Source organism: Tauraco erythrolophus, chromosome 2 (genome assembly GCF_009769465.1).
Source record: "Tauraco erythrolophus isolate bTauEry1 chromosome 2, bTauEry1.pri, whole genome shotgun sequence".
NCBI classification, from domain to species: Eukaryota; Metazoa; Chordata; class Aves; order Musophagiformes; family Musophagidae; genus Tauraco; species Tauraco erythrolophus.
The window spans coordinates 115545885-115562173 of NC_141466.1; the positions used below are offsets into that span (position 1 = coordinate 115545885).

At 45.4% G+C, this 16289-nt stretch overlaps 1 protein-coding gene across 1 annotated transcript; it reads left to right on the forward strand.

Annotated features, from left to right (window-relative positions):
• Positions 1-206: 206 nt before the first annotated feature.
• MSH6 (mutS homolog 6) lies at positions 207-16278 on the forward strand. Its single transcript, XM_086630083.1, has 10 exons — positions 207-475; positions 2170-2372; positions 5751-5926; positions 7620-10164; positions 11534-11799; positions 12426-12543; positions 14518-14607; positions 15070-15224; positions 15414-15613; positions 16155-16278. The coding sequence occupies exons 1-10, from the start codon at positions 207-209 to the stop codon at positions 16234-16236; spliced, it is 4104 nt and encodes a 1367-aa protein (XP_086486209.1). The 3' UTR covers positions 16237-16278.
• Positions 16279-16289: the final 11 nt, after the last annotated feature.

Below are 16289 nucleotides of genomic sequence, written 5' to 3' on the forward strand. Positions count from 1 at the left end.
GGGTGGGCGCGGGCAGCGGGCCGGGGAGCCGGTCGGCCCCGCAGCACCACCGGCATGGCCGCACGGCGGCTCCCGCCCGCGGTGGCGGGTACCGCGCTCGGAGGGAGGGGGGTGGGGCGGAACCGGGGGCGGCCACGCCCCGCGGCGGGGCGGGCGGTGGCGCGTTTGGCGCGCACTGGCGGCGGGCCGCGGTTCCTGCCGTGGCCATGTCTCGCCAGAGCACCTTGCTCAGCTTTTTCCCCAAGGCTGCCCCGGCGACGCCTCGGGCGGCTGCACCGGCGCCCGCCGCCGCCCCTGCCCCTCCGCCGGCCAGCGCTGGGGCCTGCCGCCGCGCGTCCGGGGAGCAGGATGGCCGCGAGGCCGCCACCAGCCCCGCCGGTGCGGCCAGCAACGGCGCGGCGGGCAGAGCTGCGGCCCGGCGCAAGGAGGCGAGGGAGAAGGGCGAAGGGGACGGCGCGCCCGCCGGGGCCCCCAGGTGAGCGGCGGGGGAGAGGAGGCCGCGAGACCGCGGCCTTCGGGAGGGGAGGGGAGGGGCGGGAGCCGCAGCGCGCGCGCGGACGGTGGCGGGAGGGGGGCGGGGCGCGCGCTTCGCCGGCGGCGGTCGAAGCGGGACCCCTCGGGGCACGGAGGCGCCGGTGACCCTCCCCCCGTCGTCGTCCCCCCGCCTCCTTGAGACGATGGCCGCCCGCCGCCGCCTGGGCCCACTGAGGCCTTCCCGGCGCGGGGGGCCGGCTCGGAGCCAGCCCCGCGGTTTTGGCCGCCTCGGGCTGCGATCGCTGGCGGGAGCCGTGCCGCTCGGGGCGGGTGCTCCCGAGGAAGCGCTGGAAGATGCGTGTGTGGCCGCCGCCGAGGGGGAGGCCCGGCGTGCCAACAGCGGCGTGCGGCGGGCGGTGCGGGCCGGCGGCCCCCTCCCCCGGCCGGGGCTTCGGGGGCGGGATGGCGCTGCCGGCGGGATAACGGCGGTGTCTGCTTTTAGTTTTTCCTGTTTGGAGACGCTCGGTGCCCTGTCTGCTCTGTGTCATGGGGGTGAGTGTCAAACGTCAGCCGCCCGAATGCCGCGGGCTGTTGGGCTGCAGCTGCAGGAGCAGCCCCGGCCTCCAGCCCGGGGGGTGGCGGTGGCTGGGTTGAAAGCTCGGGGAGGAAGGAGGGAGCAAGTAGGAGCTGCATCAGGTGCTTTGCGGTGGTGGCAGTTTTTTTTTTTTTAATTTTTGTAGCCAGAGGGTTGGGGTTTTTTTGAAATCCTGCTCATTTCCTTTAGGTGCCCTGTTCAGAATTAGTCATAGAATCACAGAATGGTTTGGGCTGGAAGGGACCTCAAAGATCATCTAGTTCCAACCCCCCTGCCATGGGCAGGGAAACCCTCCACTACACAAGGTTGCCCAACACCTCATCCAGCCTGGCCTTGAACACTTCCAGGGATGGGGCATCTGCAACTTCTCTGGGCAACCTGTTCCAGTGCCTCACCACCCTCTGAGTGAAAAATTTCTTCCTTATATCCAATCTAAATCTCCCCTCTTTCAGTTTAAAGCCATTGCCCCTTGTCCTATCACTACACACCCTTATAAAAACTCCCTCTCCATCTTTCCTGTAGGCCCCCTTTAGGTACTGGAAGGCTGCAATAAGATCACCCCGGAGCCTTCTCTTCTCCGGGCTGAACAGCCCCAACTCTCTCAGCCTGTCTTCATAGCAGACATAGCATAGTCTGTACAGGAAAACTTGCCTTAGTTACGTAGGTTGGCAATTCATAATATGTAGTCCGGGATCTTTTTCTTTTAGTTACTGTCTGATTGGACCTAGTTACTCTCTCCCTCTCCCTTAAGAAATCCACTAAGTGTCTGGTTACACATGGCTCTAGGTGGCCCTGCCTTAGCAGGGAGCTTGGACAAGATGACCTCGAGTTCCCTTCTGACCTCAGCCAGTCTCCTGTGACTATAAAGCCTATCTCTGTGGGGATCCAGTAGAACTTGGAGGAGCAAGTCCAAAAAAATCCATTTAAAGAGAAGTATTGATGGTGGTATAGAAGGACTGTGTAATCCAGGTTGCACCACCTAGGAGCTTTCCAAGACATTCAGAGGGCAGTCTGCTCAGCAGCAGTGTACAGTTACGTTTGTGAAGAGAGCTGTTTTAAATGGTTGTGTTTGTTAAATTACACATCTGTTGACATTGCAGTGTCTCCTGCGAGTATTCGCCTGGTGACTTGGTCTGGGCCAAGATGGAAGGTTATCCTTGGTGGCCGTGTCTCATATACAACCATCCAACTGAAAGAACAATAGTCAGAGGAAAAGGGAAATCCACTCGTATCCATGTACAGTTTTTTGATGACAGCCCTACAAGGGGCTGGGTCAGTATTAAATATCTGAGGCCATATAAAGGTAAGAGATGTAAATAAAACTTTTTGAAATGGAATTGTGGCACTTGTTTGGAAAAATGGGCATGAAGTACAGGATATGGTATTCTCCTCGAAGAACAAGCAGCAAAACCAAAATTAGTATTGAGTGAGAAAGCACATTTTGTACTTCGTGAGTTAAAGTTTTTGTGGGTTACAGATACATTCGTGTAAGTTATATAGTTCTTTGAACATAAAACACTAAACTCTCTTGTTTATTAGATTAGAACACAAACTTAAAGCTCGATTATGTTTTAAAGTTATTTCGTTTATTTCTCCCATCAATATAAAAAAGATCTAAAAGATGAACTCGCCATTTCAATTTTTAGACCTGAAGTCCTTTAAGTGTTAGAAATGTCAAACCCAGTTTTTAAGCAGGTATTTAGGAACTGCAGTTTGTCCAGAATCAAAAGATAAGGCACAGGATGTTTTTTAGGTAACTAAAATGAATTCTACTGTTGTGTTATTTCTTTTAAGCAATGCAGTACAGTTTTGGTAATAAAACATATACTTGAGAATTCAGGGTGTTTGTTACGGTAGTGCTCGTAGTTACAGAGCAGAGTTGGTGTTTGTCTTGCAGAAATGACTTGGCTAACTAATGAAAATAAAATGTAATCAAGAATTAAACAGCATTTATGCGTAGTAAATCTCTCCTTATTAATAATCATGATCTGTTTTCCTTCTGGTTTACAATTTTACTGTTCCTGAAAACTGTTAATCATTGGCTGTAAACGGTCATGTGTAAATCATGTCTTGTACTTAGTCGAACAAGAACTTCAGGTGTAATACAGTATTTTTTCATACACTGTGGGATTTTTTTATGTCAAGTGAAGTCAATGTTTATTTATGTCAGTGAAATAACTGAATTTAAACATTTTCTTCTTTTTTTACAAGAAAGAGTTCCATCTCATGTGATCACATAGTCATCTTTTTTTGACTTGTTTGTACTTAAATGTACTGCACTTGAGCCATAGTTAGTTTTACATTAAAATGGTAATGTTATTACCATAAGTGTTGGTGTAATTTAATGGAAATTAATTGGTCCATGGTTTTATGTATCTCTCCTGAAGGTATTTTAAAAGAATCAAATATATTTTAACAGCTTGCAATTGGACTTAGAAAGAAATACAAGTAAGGAGAATTGATCTGTTTACCAAAAGAAAATTGCAGAAAAATAAGAAATGGTCTGTCAACAAGAAATGAGGTTAATGCAGAACAGATTAAAAATATTTCAAATACATGCTTTGCTTTTAAATTCAGGTAAAAAGCATCTTTGTCTACAAAGTAAGAGTGTTGGAGTATTCGGGTGAGAAAATGGAGAAGTTTCTTACATTGTGGTGTTTGTAAGTGAGTAAATATAGACAGCGCAGGGGTAGACAGTTGGGCGTGCAAGAAGTGATGAGTTGATTAAGTGAATATGCAGGTGTCGCACACTTGAGTATGCAGTTAAATTATACGGTGAGATTTTTCTCCTGCTGTTGCTAAATTGTCAATATTAAATGCAAAATATTCTTGGATTGTCTCACTGCCTTCGCAAAACTAAGATGGAGATCTGGTTTGTTAATGTGTTGCATTCGTGCTGTAGCAGCAGCTGCTTGTAACTCCGTGCTTTGCCACTGTGAGCTCAAAGAAATGAACGTGAGGAAGAATTCTGTTTGGCTCGTTTCTGAGAGAGTTGGCCTCCTAAAGCCAGCTGCCTTTTGTCTGCCGTTGGCTTAGAGCTGGAGCTTCACTTAACAGCAGCCTCTGAAGGGATTCACAAGAGCGGGTGCAGGGGCCTTAGAAGAGCAGAAAAAGGAATTGCCCTTCCCTGTCTGTAACATACTCTTATTCCTTCCTTCCTTCCTTCCTTCCTTCCTTCCTTCCTTCCTTCCTTCCTTCCTTCCTTCCTTCCTTCCTTCCTTCCTTCCTTCCTTCCTTCCTTCCTTCCTTCCTTCCTTCCTTCCTTCCTTCCTTCCTTCCTTCCTTCCTTCCTTCCTTCCTTCCTTCCTTCCTTCCTTCCTTCCTTCCTTCCTTCCTTCCTTCCTTCCTTCCTTCCTTCCTTCCTTCCTTCCTTCCTTCCTTCCTTCCTTCCTTCCTTCCTTCCTTCCTTCCTTCCTTCCTTCCTTCCTTCCTTCCTTCCTTCCTTCCTTCCTTCCTTCCTTCCTTCCTTCCTTCCTTCCTTCCTTCCTTCCTTCCTTCCTTCCTTCCTTCCTTCCTTCCTTCCTTCCTTCCTTCCTTCCTTCCTTCCTTCCTTCCTTCCTTCCTTCCTCCTTCCTTCCTTCCTTCCTTCCTTCCTTCCTTCCTTCCTTCCTTCCTTCCTTCCTTCCTTCCTTCCTTCCTTCCTTCCTTCCTTCCTTCCTTCCTTCCTTCCTTCCTTCCTTCCTTCCTTCCTTCCTTCCTTCCTTCCTTCCTTCCTTCCTTCCTTCCTTCCTTCCTTCCTTCCTCCTCCTCCCTTCCCTCCCTTCCCTCCCTTCCCTCCCTTCCCTCCCTCCCTTCCCTCCCTTCCCTCCCTTCCCTCCCTTCCCTCCCCTCCCTCCCTCCCTCCCTCCCTTCCCTCCCTCCCTCTGAAGATATAATGTATTATGTGTAGCGTTCACTTTTTGAGTATGGCGTTACGACGACTCTCAGCGTCTTTGGGGACCCTTTTTAGAAAGCAGTCTGTAGGCTAGTTGGCTTCGTTTTTATCTTTACATACGGGTAGTGGAAGGAGGAACCGTGATGCTGAAGGGATATGAAAGAGGATGAGGGAACAGCACAGTTATTAATAGTAGGCTTTGCTTGATACCCTGCAGCGTCAGGGTGAATTGCCAGCGTGATTGGTGATCAGCTAATCTGGCTAATAGGTTGGTGTCGAGTCTGGGCGCCTTGCTGCACTTAGAGCAGCAGTCTGAATGGCCAGCAGAGCTTTAGCAAAGAGGTCTATGTCATAGATGACTGATGCCCATAACTTGAAGATGACTTTGTGGTTCAGCTTACCTATCATTGCTAAAATAGCTGTGTGGTCTCGGGTCTGCTGCATCACTAGTACAAAGGGTTGCTCTTCAGTAGCAACTGTAGTTAGTGTGAGAATGTTCAGAGCTTAGTTTAGAAGTGTTCAGATGTGGCATTGAGTTACAGAAACAGAAGCAGTTATTCAAGTGTTCATGTACTGGTAGGCATTTCATTTGTGAGTGTTTAGACTTTCTCCAGGGGTACTTTGTCAGGCTGAATGAGTAACAGGTTGCTGTATTTAAGATGTGAGAATGACTGGTAACGACATGGAATGTTAGATAGTTATACTAGTTGTCTGAATAGATTTAAAAGTGAGTAAGAACGGTAACTAAAGGACTGGTTAAATGCTAGACTAACCTCAGTTTCTGACGAATTATTTGTGGTTTTACAGGTTCATCAGATGGGGAGACACTGAAAGGAGGTATGTTTTATAGCACAAAGCCCGAAATTAAAAGAGCCATGGTGCTAGCAGACGATGCAATGAGTAAAGATAAAACCAAGCGGCTTGAACTGGCAGTATGCAGTGAACCATCAGACACTGAGGAGGAAGAAGAGGAAGAAATGGAGGTAAAATTTTTTTACTAGCTGTCATTTTCAGAAATAGTGCTAGAACTTGAAAGCTGTCTCTTGGAGCTAAGTATGAAATACCCTGCAGTTCCCTGGTACATTAATCACAGCTTATCTGCTCTTTAATCATGCATGCATACGTATCCCTATGTCTTTTTTTTTGTACTGGCTCTGTGTTGCCAGATCATACGCTAGTCTGTCACCTTTTCTAGTTGGAAAGACAAGTCTGATATCTCTTTGGTGTTCTCTGTGGTAAGGACTGACCTCAAAAGTTACCTTACTTCTCTGAAGTATATAATCTCTCTTCATTGATCACTCCCTCATTAGCCCAGATGACCCACTTTCTTACTCATAAATTTAGTCCTTTTTTTCTGCTGCATCTTTTTGTCTTCTGTGTCTGCTGTTCATATTCCGAGTTCCCCTAAGTTCTGAATTGGAAGTTTTCATTTGTCATAATGTAGTAATTTCTAAGTTTTTGACTGTTCCTCTTAAGGCATGAAATTGGATTTTTGGAGCCTGCCCTCATCTTGTAGAGTAGCACTAAAATACAAATTCTTGCACTGTTAATGCAAATCTGTTGTTGGATAACTAAAGAGAGAGCTTTTGTCATATTGTATTTACGTTGTATTGTGAATGATTCAAATATTATTTCAGTACCACTGCATGCATTGGAATAGATTTCTCTGGAAAGGGATGGCATGAGGAAACTATCAATGGGATAGTGGTTTTCCTTACCTTTTCTGTCGTCATGGCCTGTGTACTGTTTCTCCAGCATGACATTACCCTGAGGGACAGGTGCCACTCCAAGCATTGTGTTACGTTTGTGGCAACAGCGCAGTGGGCACTGGCACTTTGCACTTACTACAGTCCCTCCACTGGTGTTTCTCTCCAGCAGCTGCGCTGGAATTCTTAAAGTCTCAGGCTGAACAGGCAAATAATGGAATTTCTTTCCTTTCTCCTAGACATGCATGATCTTCTTGAAGGTTACTATAAATTAGTAGTCTTTGTGTTCTGTTTGTAGGTGGAAATAGGTAGTTAACTCAAAAAAAAAAAATAGGCAAAACTCATGGAGGCTATTATTGAAATGCTGCAAAAACCAATCACATTTCTGACATAGGTCAGTAGGAAGAAATTACAGCACAGTGTCGGCTTATGGAGGCATTTCTCCTTTGTGCTGGATTTCATATACCATATACCTTTTGTGCAGTTTAAATATTTATTCATCAGCATCACTTATGCGAAGTAATGAATGAGCCTGTAAAGAACACAAAGAGTTGTAATTACACCACTGGCTGGTAGCAGTTCTGTATCCAGAAAAAAATTAAATTATCACAGAATCATAGAATGGGTTGGGTTGGAAAGGACTTTAAAGATCATCTAGTTCCAACTCTGCCACCATGGGCCGGGACACCTTCCACTAAATCAGGTTGCTCAAAGCCTCACCCAACCTGGCCTTGAACACTTCCAGGGATGGGGCATCCACGACTTCTCTGGGCAGCCTGTTCCAGTGCCTCACAACCCTCAGAGTGAAGAATTTCCGTGAAGGTAAACTGAATTGGCTGTGGCTTTTGTGTCTCTTTCTTGAAATATCATAGCTACCGGATTATTGCATGTTTTTGTACTTCTTTTTGTAACAGTGATACTTTACTTTGTAGCCAGAATTTTTTATAGGTTAAATAATCTATTTTTTCAGCAGATGAGTGAAAGCGCATCAGGCAACAGTGACAACTGCAATAGTGAGGAGGATGTGAAGAGTAATAAGCGAGTAATGAGCAGGGAAAGTGCCATAAAAGCCAAAAGAAGAAGAGTGTTGGATTCTGACAGTGATCATGATGGCTCTGACGTAGAGTTCAAGCCTGATGTGAAAGAAGCGGCAAGCAGTGAGGAAGCTAGTAGTGGGGTGGATGAAAATGAATCTACTGACACAGAGACAGATGCAGAGAGTGTTGCAGAAAGTCCCATAAAAGTCCCTTCTAAACGAAAGAGAAGAGAGAGAAGCAAGCCTGCTAAAAGGAGTAGCGTAGAAAATGAACGTTCTGAAACGCCCAAAAGAGCAGTAACGGTTTCTTCAGAAGTCAAGTCTAAGCTGACATCGTTTGCAGCACCTGAAAGTTTTGAATCTCAAGCAAATGCTTGCAGCGGAGGCATCGGTGGCTTCACCGTATGGGAACATGAAAAGCTTGATTGGCTGCAAGAAGGGAAGAAGAAGGATGCGCACAGGAGACGGCAGAGGGACCCTGATTATGACCCATGCACTCTGTATGTACCTGAGGACTATCTCAACAAGTGTACGCCAGGAATGCGGAGGTGGTGGCAGCTGAAAAGTCAGAACTTTGATGCTGTGATTTTCTACAAAGTTGGAAAATTCTATGAGTTGTATCATATGGATGCAGTCACTGGCGTAAATGAGTTGGGCCTGATCTTTATGAAGGGTACTTGGGCCCATTCAGGTTTTCCAGAAACTGCGTTTGGCAGATTCTCTGATGTTCTGGTGCAGAAAGGCTACAAGGTAGCCCGTGTTGAGCAAACAGAAACTCCCGAAATGATGGAAACACGCTGCAAGTCAATGTCCCACCCAACAAAATTTGACAGGGTTGTACGGCGAGAAATATGCAGAATCATCACCAAGGGCACTCAGACTTACAGCATTATGGATTGTGATCCCTCTGAGAACCATAACAAGTACCTTCTGAGCGTTAAGGAGAAAGAAGACTCCTCTGGACAACGTGTTTATGGGGTCTGCTTTGTTGACACGTCGGTGGGGAAGTTCTATGTAGGCCAGTTCTCAGACGACCGGCACTGTTCGAGGTTTAGGACTTTGGTAGCACATTACACTCCTGTGCAGGTGCTGTACGAGAAGGGGAACCTGTCTGTGGACACACAGAAGATACTGAAGGGCTCGCTTGTTTCTTGCATTCAGGAAGGGCTGATCTCTGGTTCCCAGTTCTGGAATGCATCTAAAACACTAAAAGTCCTTCTTGAAGAAGGATATTTCAAGGAGAAAGAGAACTCTGAAAATGGATGTTGTCTGCCCTCTGTAGTCAAATCTCTGACATCAGAGAGTGACTCGCTGGGATTAACTCCTGGTGAAAACAGTGAATTAGCTTTGTCAGCTCTCGGGGGATGTGTCTTCTATCTCAAAAAATGTCTGATTGATCAGGAGCTGTTGTCGCTGGCAAACTTTGAGGAGTACGTCCCTGTGGATATTGATACTGCAAAAACTACGAGTTCAAGTCGTTTCTTTGGCAAAACTGACCAGCGGATGGTGCTGGATGGAGTCACCCTGATGAACTTGGAAGTCCTGCAGAACGGAACCAATGGAAGCACAGAAGGTACTTTGTTGGAAAGGATTGATTCTTGCTGTACGCCATTTGGGAAGCGACTCCTGAAACAGTGGGTCTGCGCTCCGCTCTGTAATCCTAAATCCATCAACGATCGTTTGGATGCTGTTGAGGACCTTCTGGCAGTGCCAGATAAAATGTCTGAAGTTAGTGAGCACCTGAAGAAACTTCCTGACCTTGAAAGGCTGCTCAGCAAAATTCATAGTATTGGATCACCACTTAAAAGTCAGAACCGTCCTGACAGCAGGGCCGTCTTTTATGAAGAAATCAAATACAGCAAAAAAAAAATTGCTGACTTTTTGTCTGCGCTGGAGGGGTTTAAAGTAATGAATGAAATTGTCGATGTCATGGAAGAAGTTGCCAGTGACTTCAAGTCTAAAGTCCTTAAGCAGCTCGTCACCCGCAAAGCCAAAAATCCAGATGGCCGCTTCCCAGACTTGAGTGCAGAGCTTAAAAGGTGGGACACTGCTTTTGATCATAACCAGGCTCGAAAGACAGGAGTGATTACTCCAAAGGCAGGCTTTGACCCCGATTATGATAAAGCACTCCAGGACATTAAAGCTGTTGAGGAAGATCTTCACAAGTACCTGGATAAGCAACGCAAACTGCTTGGATTCAAATCCGTGCTGTACTGGGGAGCAGGCAAAAACCGATACCAAATGGAAATACCGGAGAGTGTAGTATCGCGTAATTTGCCTGAGGAGTACGAGTTGAAGTCAACCAGGAAGGGGTATAAGCGCTACTGGACCAAGGAGATCGAGAAGATGCTGGCTGCAATGGTTAATGCCGAAGAGCGCAGAGATGCAGCACTAAAAGACTGTATGAGGCGTTTGTTTTACAACTTTGATAAAAATAGCAAGGACTGGCAGACGGCTGTGGAATGCATTGCTGTGTTGGGTAAGAGCTTTTCTGCGTTTCATCAAATAGTAGAAATAATCTTGCAGAGTAAACGATGGAATCTGAGCTGGAGAAGCAAAAAAGGCTCGTTGCCAGCTCTTCATGTGTGGCTTAAGAACTTTGATGGTGGTAACAGCATTGCTACTCACCAGTGACCACCCGTTCCCCTCCTGTCGGTAAATGGCAGAACCGTTGCTGGGTCTTGATGTTTGCAAGCTCTTTCTTCGGTCCTGTGGTGTGGTTGTAGGTGTGCTGCTGAGAATTTCTCACAGTTCAGTGTAGCCTGGTGGGGCTCTCACTGCATCCAGGATTCTTGTTTATGGATGAGTAGCTTCTTAATAGAAGGCAGTGAGGCAGATGGAGGTATAAAAATCTAACCTGCTAGTCATCTCCTTTCCCTCTGAGCAGGCTGCTTTCTCAGCAGCCTTTAAAAATAAAAAAGCGGTCATTGTCGCTACCTTGAAGAAGGTAGTCTAGTAAGAAGACTTCCCTAACTCTTCCTAAAATTTCTGGGGTAGAACAGTCTCCTGTGTTCCCTTCTCAGAGCTGGCGTACTCTTCTACTGTGAATTTTCTGCTAGCAGGACGCACTCTGGGATGTCTTTGCTCCAGGGAAAAATGCAAGCACTCTCTGAAGGCCGCTGGGGCAGAAAAGGGAGTACTGGTGGGCAGCGAGCGTTGTCTAGGAAAGAATTCTCTGGGTAGGCTGGGAGAGCTGGGGAGCAGTCACATCAGCCACACCACAGTACCAGGGCAAGGACGGAAAATCAAGGGAGACTGAGCTTTCGGGCTGAGCTGTAAAGTCTCTAAAATCACATAACATGGTCTCATTTCTGTAGGTAACCAGCTTTTAGAACCTTAGGGCTAGGCTAATTGAGGGGGGTTGTGCTGCTGTTTCTGCTAGGCCAACAGAATTTTGATACTTACGTACGTTTATTCCGGCAACTTTTAAGCAGTATTGTCATTCCTAACAAAGTAATTCACTGTCACGGAAGCTGATTTCCTCCTTACTTACTATGTTCCAAATCAAAAACCAATGTAAGACAAATAATATTTTATTTATACATGTACATTAAAAAATAGCTTTTGGAGTGATGTGATGCATATTTTAAAGACTTCTAAAAGAAAAACTAGAGAGGAGGGTTTTTAATCTGACGTGAGAAATCCGGAAGGAATGAGGAAAGACGTGAATATCCCCACCCTTTACTTGATCTTCTGGAGTACTTCCCGGGTGTTTTCCTTAAGAGGAAGACAGAATGGAAATGGAAAACTGTGTTTCCAAAAATGCTGTTCAATGAGTAAATGCAATCCAGTGAATGAATAAAGAAAGGTGAAAGTGTGACTTACTGGAATTTCTTTTAATCTTATAGATGTCTTGATGTCCCTTGCTAACTACAGTCAAGACGGTGATGGACCACTGTGCCGACCTGTGATTCTACTGCCTGTGGATAGTGCTCCTCCCTTCCTGGAACTGAAAAATTCACGCCATCCGTGCATTACAAAAACTTTCTTTGGGGATGATTTTATTCCTAATGACATCATGATAGGCAGCAAAGATGACAATAGCAGTAGTGAAGCTTCCTGTGTGTTAGTAACTGGCCCAAATATGGGTGGCAAATCTACACTCATGAGACAGGTGATTAACTATCAATGTAAGATTGAATGTCCCAGAGTACCTCTGTGTTCTGCATAAAGGAATTACACGACTTAACTGTTTATAAATGTCAGAGGAGGTCCCAGCCATGGTCTTCAGGGTGTGCAGCACAGTACAGCAATTATACTGTAAAGACAAAATGTAATCTGGTAGAAAATGCCCATGTTTAGATAGTAGGTTTTCTACTTGTCTTACTTTAGTGAGGAGTAAGTTTTATTTTCCTTATGAGAGATGGTAGGGGAAAAAGTGATGGAGTATCTTTTATCTTTTTCAAGTGGCCTTACCCAGGACTTGGCATCATCTGGCAAAAGATGCTTCTGCAGGCTGAACAAGATGAAAATAGAGATCAGCAGCAACTGGGAAAGCAACAGGGAGTTTGCTTTGTAAACACTGCTTGCTGTGATACTTGTGTTTTGAAGGCTTTCAGAGTAGTTTAGTCCTACTTGAGATGATGATGCTGCAGCCTGGAGCTGTAAAAACAGTAGGAAGCTTTATGTACTCTAGTCTTTGTTTTAGGGGAAATACAGTTTCATTCCCTGCTTCTCTGTGTGGAACTGCAGCTCCAAGCACATATTAAAAATGTAAACGTGTTAATATTTGTTCTGCAGGCTGGTCTCCTGGTTATAATGGCTCAACTGGGATGCTACGTACCTGCTGAAGTCTGCAGGCTCACCCCGATTGACAGAGTGTTTACGAGGCTCGGCGCCTCAGACAGAATTATGTCAGGTGAGTTTCTGAAATCCAGCTGTGTAAAGCACTTTTGCCACCGAGAGAGTTTCTTTTCGTGCTTTGAGTGGCGAGTTGGAAAGGGGCAGTCTGGTGAATTAGCAGGGGGAGCTGGGCAACTAATTTGTCACCTCTCATTGTTCAGAGTAGAAACAGGATTGTAATTATGCTTCATTTGTTTGATATGCTTGTCCTTCGTTATTTTTGACAGACACACAGGACCACTTTTTAGTGATTTTTAATATTAAAAGCCTGCCTTTCACCTCAAGCAATACCAGGGATTATCTTTTTGGATATTGTACAGTTGACACTGTTTTACTTACACAGGTGTCTAAGAGTTCTGCAATTAGGACAGTGGTGTTCAGGTAGCTGTTGTAGAGGAGTTGGGTTTATACCTTCTCACAAGGTCTAGAGGTCCCTTGTTTCAATCAGAACACCTGCCTTATGTCTGAAATCCGACTTCTTCAGATGATGGAGAGAGAGGCAGGCTTCCTTCTTGAAAGCAGTAGTTGACAGTTCTCGGAGTATTTTGTTTCTTCCATGGAGGCGAAGACGGAAGTGGAGGATAACACAACAACTAGGATGGGGAAGTCTGCCTGTCGTAGGCGAAGTGTCAAGGGGCTAAAAAACAAAGTATTTTTTGGAGTAATAAGAGTAGTATCACCTCACTTAAGGAGGGTGCAGATTTTCTGTGATCTTCCTGCTGGAGGATGTGGGTCAGTGAATATGGAAGCAGTTAAGCCTACTGAACTTGTTGCACATAAGGAATTTGGAAATGAATCATTCTGAGTTCTTAATTAAAAAAAAATATTTACACTTCCTCAAATCAGGGCTTTTTTTTGCAGACAGAGAATTTTATTAAGGCTTTCTTCGCCCAGCTGTTTTCCATTTTGTTTCATCTCAGCACAAAAAGAAATCTTAAGAATGGAAGAGTACTTAAGTGCTTATGGTAGAAATAAAAACTGCCCTTTCTGCAAGAGCGAGGTGGTCTGGAAAAATGATGTAGCGTTTTCCTATCAGCTGAGAGCTATTCTTTTCTTTTCCTAATATGTACACAAATGTTTTAAAATTTGGCATCATGAGGCTGAACACTGATGCACTAGCTTCCACACTGGGCAGAAATGAAAGCACAGCGAAAAGTTGTTCCATGGCACTCGTTGTGTAATGGATGTCAACAGGAGTTCTGTGAAGTAAATTTTAAGTAATACCATTTTAAAATTGCCTGTGTCATTTTAGAGGTTTATTTTCTGAAGTGAATAAATGATTATTCCTAAACATTGTTAAAAACATAGTCAATCCTTTGGAAATTTCTTTAAATAAATGCAGAAAAATCAGGATTGCTGGACACAGCTTAATCATTTATGTTGAAAAATTTATGTCAGAGCACATCAGTGCTCATGCAGCAGGAGTACAGGATGTAAATACTTGCCTGCTCTGGAATTATATTAATTACTGCTGCATGTGATTATTTGGAATGAACCCTACAAAGAACTAGTAAATCTAGACTTTGTACCTGTGGATTTTGTCGTGCACAAGGGTCTGAATAATTGTATGTACATCTGCTTGTAATCTGCTAAAAACCGATTTTGGGTAGAAATGTCAGGCCGCGTATTGTCTGGGTTGCTGGAACTCTCGGAAGATGTTTGGCCCTTAGCAGCAGTGCGTTTCTTTTGTCCTACTTCACTCAAGAGGAGTACGTAGGAGCACAGCCTTAAAAGTAGATAAGGTGGCCTAAAAACTTAGTTAATTATACTTTTGCCCATGCCTCTATTCTTCAGGAAACAAAACCTGCTTTTTCTGGCAAATGAATCCCCACCATTTTCATGCTGGAAAAAAACGCTTTATGTTTTTGTTCATAGTTTGCTGTCAAGCTTCATTTTAGCTTGACTGAGGCTGGAATGGAGATTAAATGGGGTTTTAGTTGTGCTTTTCAGATCTTTGACCGATACTTCATGGTTCTTGTTTCTTTTAAAGGGGAAAGTACCTTCTTTGTCGAATTGAGTGAGACTTCCAGCATTCTCCAACACGCAACAGAGCATTCCCTTGTTCTTGTGGATGAATTGGGTAATTAATCTATTTTGTAATAGATGGAAATTAAATCTGGGATTAAAGACTAGTGGTTGGGCTGTCGTAAGTGGCAACCAAGTACACAGGGGTAACTTTATGTAGCTAATGTTTAACTGGCCGGTATCTATGTAAATCTCTCTAAAATGTGTATTTTTTTAAGTGCTCTAGGAACTAATACAACACCCTCCACCCCCCAATCAGTATCAGCCTATTTCTAGCTGAGTTTTCCTGCTTTCCTTTGCATAATTACTTGCAGTGAACCTTTAGCAAGCTCGTGGCAAGTCTCGAGAGAGCAGAAATGTCATTTTCTGCAGTGCAGAAGAGAGTGTGATTGTTTTAGGGCAAATAGTCTGGTCACTTCACACTGCTGTTTGTCAGTTTTCCGCACAGGAACACCACAAACTGATACACGGCAAACAACGCGCTGCGTTTGTCGTTGCTTTTCTGTTTCTCCTCCAGGCAGAGGCACAGCGACTTTTGACGGAACAGCTATAGCGAGTGCAGTTGTGAAAGAACTCGCAGAGAAAATCCAGTGTCGGACTCTGTTCTCCACACACTACCACTCGCTGGTCGAGGACTACTCGCACAACATGGCTGTGCGCCTTGGGCACATGGTACGTGTAAGCTGTAAGGCACAAACTGTGGGCACTGACTTGTAGGGCTTTTCCTTGTGGCTGGCAGATCTCATGCTGCGCTCTGCCCAGAGTCACAGAGGTGTCCTGAGAAAAGGATGTGATGGTCCATGTGTTTATTGGTCTGTAAGGAAGCATTACATACACCAACTTGTAACTTACTCTTTCTAGGCATGTATGGTTGAAAATGAGAGTGAAGATCCAAGCCAGGAAACAATTACATTCCTGTACAAGTTCATTGAAGGAGCATGTCCAAAGAGCTATGGCTTCAATGCAGCCAGACTTGCTAATATTCCAGAGGAAGTTATTCAGAAGGGACACAGAAAAGCACAAGAGTTTGAAAAAATAACTGTTTCACTGAGAATATTTAGGTAAGGCCTCGGTTTTCCCATTTTTAAGTGGCACATTGCTCGGTAGGCATCCATTTTAAAATGTGGGCAGTGGCTTTTGCTTACAGTCTCACAGCAGAGGGGGAAGTTAAACTATTTTTGTGACTGTCAAGCGTACTTCAGCGGCAGTGAGGGAGGGAAGTACTAGAGCTTCACTAGAGGAGGGCAGATACAATGAGTAATGCGGTATTTTAAGCCTCGGGTCACTGCTAGTCTCTAGGGCCAAGAGCTGAATTTGCAGAGAGGGGCTGAGCTGGCTGCAACCTGAGCCAAACTGAAGGAGTGTGGGAACAGGCCCAGTGCCAACAGCTCCTGCACGGTGTCGGGGGGCACTGGGGGATGTTACAGTCATACCGGAGCCCCCAGTGGCTGCCTCTGCAGCAGGCACCGATGGCCACTGGCAGCCCTGAAACCACCTGTGAAATGGCATCCATGTCTTCTCAAGCCATGCGAGGAAGAGGAGGCTCAGACTCTGCCCCTTGGTGCCCGTGTTCCGTAAGGCTGACTTCTTTGTTTCCCTTAGGTATCTGTGCCAGGTGGTGGATGGTGCCACGCGTGATGCCAACGCTGTTCAGAAACTCACCACTATGATCAGTCACCTTTAAGAACACAGGTGTTTTTGTAACGGCGGTTTGTCAAGAAGGTGGTATCAGACAAC